The sequence below is a fragment of the Onychostruthus taczanowskii genome, unplaced genomic scaffold, assembly GCF_017590055.1.
Source record: "Onychostruthus taczanowskii isolate IOZ18803 unplaced genomic scaffold, ASM1759005v1 scaffold33, whole genome shotgun sequence".
In the NCBI taxonomy this organism is placed as follows: domain Eukaryota; kingdom Metazoa; phylum Chordata; class Aves; order Passeriformes; family Passeridae; genus Onychostruthus; species Onychostruthus taczanowskii.
In genome coordinates this window covers 2,175,593-2,182,282 of record NW_024500683.1, presented here as the reverse complement: position 1 = coordinate 2,182,282, position 6,690 = coordinate 2,175,593, and the positions used below count along the sequence as shown (strand labels likewise).

The window sequence follows — 6,690 nt, the reverse complement described above, 5'->3', positions numbered from 1 at the left end:
CTGCTGCCGCGGGGTGCCTGGCCGCCGCCGCCCGCGCCCTGCTCCGCCGCGGCCCCGGCGCCCGCTCCGGCGCCCGGGGTGATGCCATGCCCCGCAACCACGGCGGCGGGGAGGAGGGCGGCTCCGCGGGGCTCTGGGTGAAGAGCGGCGCGGCAGCTGGCATGAAGGATGTGGAGTCGGGCCGGGGCAGGGCGCTGACGAGCTCAGCGGCCCGCGGCGACGGCCTGCTGCTCCTGGGCACCGGCGGCGCGGCCGCCCCCGCCGGGCTGCGGGAGGGCCGCCGCGGGAAGCACGGCGCCCGCATGAGCCTGCTGGGGAAGCCGCTGTCTTACAGCAGCGGACCGAGCTGCCGCAGGAACGCCAAGTACCGCCGCCTGCAGAACTACCTGTACAACGTGCTGGAGCGGCCCCGCGGATGGGCCTTCGTCTATCACGCCTTCGTGTGAGTACCGACCCGCTCCCCTCTCCTCCCGTCCCGTCGCGTCCTGTCCTGTCCCGACCCCTCCCGCTCGTTCCACGGGCTGCCGCCCACACCTGTCCTGAGCAGCGCCTCGCCGCACGGCGCGGTGCGTGCCTCCCCTCCTGCCCCTCCGGTCCCCGGGCATCACTCCGTGCCGGGACACGGGGAGGACGAGTACCCCGCGAGTGGCGCTGAAAGTGCCCGGAGGAGTCAGCGGAGGCTCGGGAGCCTCTGCCACCTGCGGCGCGGCTCTCCGCGGGTAGCCCTAGGTGGGAGGTGATGGGGGACAGCTCGGTTCAGCCGGCAGAGAACCGGCGGGGAGCACGGCGGGGAGCACATGCTCGCTGGTCTCCCGGGCGCCCGAGGCAGCCGGTTTGCGCGGGGGGAGGCTCCGCGGAGCTCCCGCTGATGCCACACACCGGCCTCGAGATTAGACGGGGCGAGGGTGGCGGCAGCTGCCGGGTCCTCCCGGCAGTGGGTGTCCCAGCGGTACCCGCGGCGCCTGTCCTGCCGAGCGGACACCGAGCGCTGCGCGGTTTGAAAAGTTACCGCCGCGGAGCCGCAGCGCTGGGTTCTGCCTCCAGAGTGTTTTCCAGGCGCGCCTGATCCCCGCCTCGCAGGGAGCGCGGGTGATGGCGCCTTCCCACGCGGGTGCTCGCCGCGGGATGCTGCGCCTCAGGTGCGGCCACCTGCCGCTGGCAGGGTGCAGCGAGCCGCTGCAGCCCGGCGGCTTTTCCGCCGGTGCCTGCCGCTGCTGAGCTTTGATCTCAGCAAGTGACGGTTCCTGTCACACTCATCCTGAAAAAGCTCGTGACGGAAATATATGTTCCGTCCCATCGCTCAGTGGAGAGCGGTACTGTCACCGCGCTGCGAAACTTGTGCTGGTTTAACTTCAAGAGGCTTGCCCGGGACACCTGTGCGAGGGGACCCGTGGCTACACTGCTTGCAGTATCCTCGGGGTCAGCCATGCTCCTCAGTTCATTAACAGTCCTCCGTTTTTATGGGTTTTGGTAATATTCGGGGGAAAGGCCCTACTCACAATCCTTTTCGATGGCTGAGCAAAACATGCAACAAAGTCTGTCAAGGAGTCGTGGAAGTGTATCATATTTATGGATGAAAACGTGATCAATTACAGAGGAAGGAAGTTAAGCATTACTGTATTGGGGATATAATACAATTTATTGTTATTTCTGACTGTAGGAAATACATCATAAACGAATGAGAATGTTTAACTGATATGCTGTAAGTAACTGTATTTGTTCCATGATAGTCATGGACATCAAGCTAGCAGATGCAGCATCTTGGCTAAAAAAGCAACTCTTCCCCAAAAGCTGTTTGACAGCATAAAGAGTGCTGCTCTCCCAGCAGTAGGGGAACCCTCAAATCTTACTTTAATAGCAGCTGTTGTAAGTAAAAAGGTGCCAAAAACATGGTGCTCTGATTAATTAGATGGTTTGTGTATAGATTCTTTTAGTAGATGACAATTACTATAGATAGCAAGTAGTAGAAATATGCTTAATGTCATATATTATTCAGTAAAAGGATTTTTGTCCACTTAGAGGATCTTCCCATTATATCTGTTTTACTCTGAAAATCAACTCTTACATGCAAAATGCTCTTCTTGGAGGGCATGTATTTGGTACATTTTGCTGTCTGGGTCCTTACAGGTGTTTTCCTGTGGCCTAGATGGATGTAAATTAGTGTTGCAACAACCACCAAAATATGTACTAGGAATAATTTTATGTCAGTGCCTGAAGTTGCCATACAAAATATACAAATTATAGTTTTGGACCTTTTTGTTTGAGTTCGTGATAAAAATCTTTAAAACAGAAAAGTTCAAGTTGGAAATACAGCTGAGAAGTTTAAACCTTAAAAAAAAAAAAAGGTGGTAAATTTCCAAACAGAGTGTAGTCATGACACAGCAGCGCTGTAAACAAGGAAGATTGCCAGCTGCGTTTAGATAATTGCCTGCACAGAAAGAGTGCCAGTTTTAATTTTTAATTGCAAATGGCAGTTTTGGCAAATGTAATGCCAGCATTACATCTTTTATCTGAACAGATCTGTATGAAAGAGCTTGAAACATTACTGTAGTATAAGACACCTCGTAATAATATTACCTTGAAGTATCTGTCACTGATATAGTGTTTAAGGTGCATTGGAAGTTTCATTGGATTTCAGTTTGACAGCCATCCTTACTGCCAGTGATGCCACAGTCTACAAATTATTTTAATGTACTTGTATAATTCTGATTTAATCACAGTCAGGATAATAGAATAATAGGATAATATTTATGGTGTTCCAGGCTCATTTTCTTCCAGCCACTTGATCAAATATAGTTGCATCTTGGAAAACAGACTTTCTTACAGAACTAAAAAGCAAAACATAACAAAAAAGCCACAGCTATTTGAAAAAAGAAGTCTTGAGACAAGTAGCTTAGAGTTGCAAAGACATTACAAAGTACGTGGAGGAGATGTCTGCTTCTACCACTGCTAAGCTATTCTTGACTGCAGTGGAGCCCGTTTTAGCTCTGTACTATTTCTGTTACAGGAATGGGCTATCTGGGGTGAGACCTTTTGAGTAGATCATTGGTCTCCTGAAACCTCACTCTGATATGCAGGTTGAAGTAATGCAAGGGTGGTTACAGAGTTTTGGTTCTAAAGGCTTTGATGTAGCAGTTTAGACTTGTGTGTTTGTTTTTTAAATAAGAACTAAGGAATTGAAGATTTGTTACAAATAAGCAATCATTCCTGCGGTGATATTGGTGGTATTTTAGTGTATCACTCCCATGGGGAAAAACACTTCAGAGCTGAGAAGTATGCCCAGTTAGCTCTTCTTTTTTGTTCTTGCCCTTTCAAATAAGATAAAAATAGGCCAGCCACCTAAGGAATGAGTGTTGTGACCTACATTCAGAAGTCAATTGGTTAGCTTATTTGTTAATACAGACCTGCCAGATTCTAGAAAAGACAACTATTTTGCAAACTTCTGCAGCTAGGGGAAGAAGTTACTCTTGAGCAAAGGCCTTTGATTTCAGTAAAGTTGTGCTGGGGAGCAGAGCCATAAATGACATGTTTCTTGAAACCTTTTTGGTGCACCTCAGTAGTTCTTTACACTGAAAGTCCTATTAAAATTTAAGATCTTTCCTGCAAGTTTTTGAAAACCTTCTTTTCAGATACCACTTGATGTCACACCACATCACTTACGCATGGAGCCATGTGCATATTTAACACGTTTGCTTACATTAAAAGGCTGTGATATTGTAACTTTTCAAAAGCATTGTCTTGGAATGTCACAGGATTTCTTTCTGTTATTGCTGTTGCAGTTTATTATGGCTTGTTTGGTGTGATAAAAATGTGCAGCCATTGCCTTAGAATGATCAAAGGGGAATTCCAGATTTGTTGCAAATTTAACTCTGGGTTTCATCTTCCGTTATCATAAGGGCTTTGTATTATTTTTGTCCTTAATTGACATTCTGAAAATGAGATGGCATGAGATGTTCAGAAAAAAAAAATACTGCTCTTTGATACTGTTTATACTAGTAGGATATAATTAGTTGCATAAGTTTCCTAATTTAACATGTCAGATTTATTTCAGGAATAATAAAGTTTCTGTTTCTTACTGACTTCTTTGTAATGTATTCCATGCAGAAGTCTTTGACATTTTTTTGTGGGGATATCCTTCCCTTTACAAAGCTACCAACTTTTGCTCTGAAAGCTTCTGAATTCCAAATCACACCTCTGGATGTGTGCACAAGGGCAGTAGCACTTTGTATGGCCTGTATTGATAGGTTTTCATGGACATCCCCCATTGGCCACTGCAGAAGAAAAGATGCAGCGTTAGCTGAATTGCAAGAGCCTGTATGGTATTATTCTTGTCTTTTGCGTTATTGATGGAAAAAGACTGAAAAATTATTTCTGGAAAAAATGTAATGCTGCCATCAAAGATTTAACTAGCTATTTTAGCCTTCTAGATCTGCTGGAAAGGATGTAGCTCAGTAATGACCAGGATAGTATTGAACATCAGGTCTTTGCATGTGAACTAACAGAGCTGCATCACACCATGCCCTTGGTATAATAATGGAGGTTCCATATTCTGATTAGAAAACCAGTCGTGTGCAACACCCAAAGGACTTGCTTGTTCTCATGCTATTGAAAGTAGGAGAAATTATTTTATCTCTTTCTTTTTTCCAGCTTCTGGCAACTAATGAACTAGCTCCAGGTGCTTTATGGGTAACTCCACAGCTTTCATCTTTTCAGGCATCATTTCAGAGTCAGGATCTGGTGCGGTTAGGGTAACAATATATTTCTATATGTTTGTAGAAACAAATAACAACATGATATTTACAATTAACAAATAACAGTGATGACAACATAAATATGTAGCAAATCAAGTCTTATTGGGTACTGAGGAGATACAAATTTAAAACTCTGTAATTATAGCACACAAACCTTTGTAGGCACTTTCTTTCAGGTACAACGAATTAAAGTGGACATTTAGATGCCCTTCAGTATAAATCTGCAGTGATTTGCTGCATTTGAAGCAGTCTGTGACTCTATACATGTGCATGTTTCTCACCTACACATTGTTTTGAAGGAATCTTAGGAAGTTACCCAGTCCAGCTGGGAGATACACTCTTCCCAGTCGTGTGAGATGGCTTTGTCTAGACAGGTCCTAAATTTCCCTGGTTGAAGGTCACCCCACCTTACTGAATAACCTGCAGATCTGCAACACCTGCCTGCTGAAAAAAGAGGGGGGGTTGACATGGGGAGGGAAGAATGGAAGAGCCATCCTGAACCTCCCAAGTGGCAATTTATGGTCATTGTCCTTTTATATATGTTCTGTCACTGCTGAGAAGATTTTGGCTTCTTCATCATTGTGATTTACCTTCAAGTAAATGTAGGCTGCTACTGGGTCACCTGTTAGATCACCCTTCTGTCAGACCAAACATGATCAGCTCCATCAACTGCTCCAAGACAAAAGCTCAAGGCTCCTGAGTATCATGGTTGCCCTCCAGTATCTCCTCTTCTTCACATCCCTGTTCAGCTGGGAAGATTCACAACTGACTGCCCTAGTGTGTGAGGCTATCCTGAGTAGAGAAGAAAACCTTTTCAGCCTGCCAGTCCCAGTCTTCTGGTGTAGTTGCTTGCTGCTTGCCTTATTTCTGATAAAAGCATGCTGTTGGCTTGCTCAATGTGCTGTGTCCACAGAAACACCCTTTTTGCTGGGCCTGCAACCCAAACAGTGGGTTCCCAGCCTGAATGGATACATGGGATTGTTCTGCACCAGGTGCAGATGTCTGCCTTTTCCTTAGCTGTGCTTGTAGGTGTTTATGGTCACGTCTGGAATTTTCTTGTTCTATCTCAGTCGTTGTGTACTGACCAGAGCAGTGGAGATGACACAATCTTTAAAACCTTTGTGATTCTTTGTGATTGGTAGAAAAGATTAAATGCTCATGTATGCTTCATTCCTCCTCTTTCCTGGTGTTGTTCATGGATAGCAGACCTCTCCTGGAATCCTGTCATGGGCACTAAATAACATCTAACTTCTATATTTTGCTTGGTTTTTGTTGGTTTGGCTTTTTTTTTTTGGTTGTTCTTTTTTGGGGCGAAGTGGGTTTTTATTTTTTTGTTGTTGTGGTGGTTGTTTTTGTTCTTATTCTTGCTGGAGAGTTATTTTCCACCTCAGGATTTTCAGTAGATAAGTATCAGGAATGTTTATGCCTACCTTAGTAAAAACCTGGTTTACATTTATTTTTTGAGGCTTGATCTACTAAATTTTCTCATTTGTACTGGCCTTCCTTTCTGACTCAAGAATGGTGATCCAGGGGAAGTGACTAATTTTCTATAAAAATCAAAATAGATCCACAGCTTTCTGTAAAGAAGACTGCAGAAGGCTTGCTTTGAGAAAAGTCACCAAGAAATGGATCAGGGAAAGTTCATGCATGTGCTCTTTCTTCTATTTGTCATAAGGTTTATTTCTTAAATGAGATTAGGAACTGTGTTTAGGAAGGTGGATAGTAGGTTAGTATTGGAGCTTCAAATTAATCTACAACCTTTGAAAGCAGAATCTTCCTCCTCTTAAAGCAAGACATGAGTAAAGAGTGTTTTTTTATAATTATCTTTTTGCTGTAATTTTTTCTCCTTTCACAAAACCCATGCAATGAGCATTATATGTGGGGATGAGACTCTTATCTCAGATCTGTTTTTCTTTGTGTGTCTCTGAAGAGGCATTTC

The 6,690-nt window shown here is 45.2% G+C and overlaps 1 protein-coding gene across 3 annotated transcripts in view; it reads left to right on the top strand.

Moving 5' to 3' along the window:
• The first annotated feature begins 6 nt into the window (after positions 1-6).
• KCNQ5 (potassium voltage-gated channel subfamily Q member 5) overlaps positions 7-6,690 on the top strand; it is a 281,577-nt gene continuing 274,893 nt past the window's right edge. For all 3 annotated transcript variants that reach the window (XM_041410573.1, XM_041410572.1, XM_041410571.1), the window contains exon 1: positions 7-442. In XM_041410573.1, the coding sequence (XP_041266507.1) occupies positions 87-442 (356 nt within the window). In that variant the 5' untranslated portion in view covers positions 7-86. The remainder of the gene's footprint in view (positions 443-6,690) is intronic.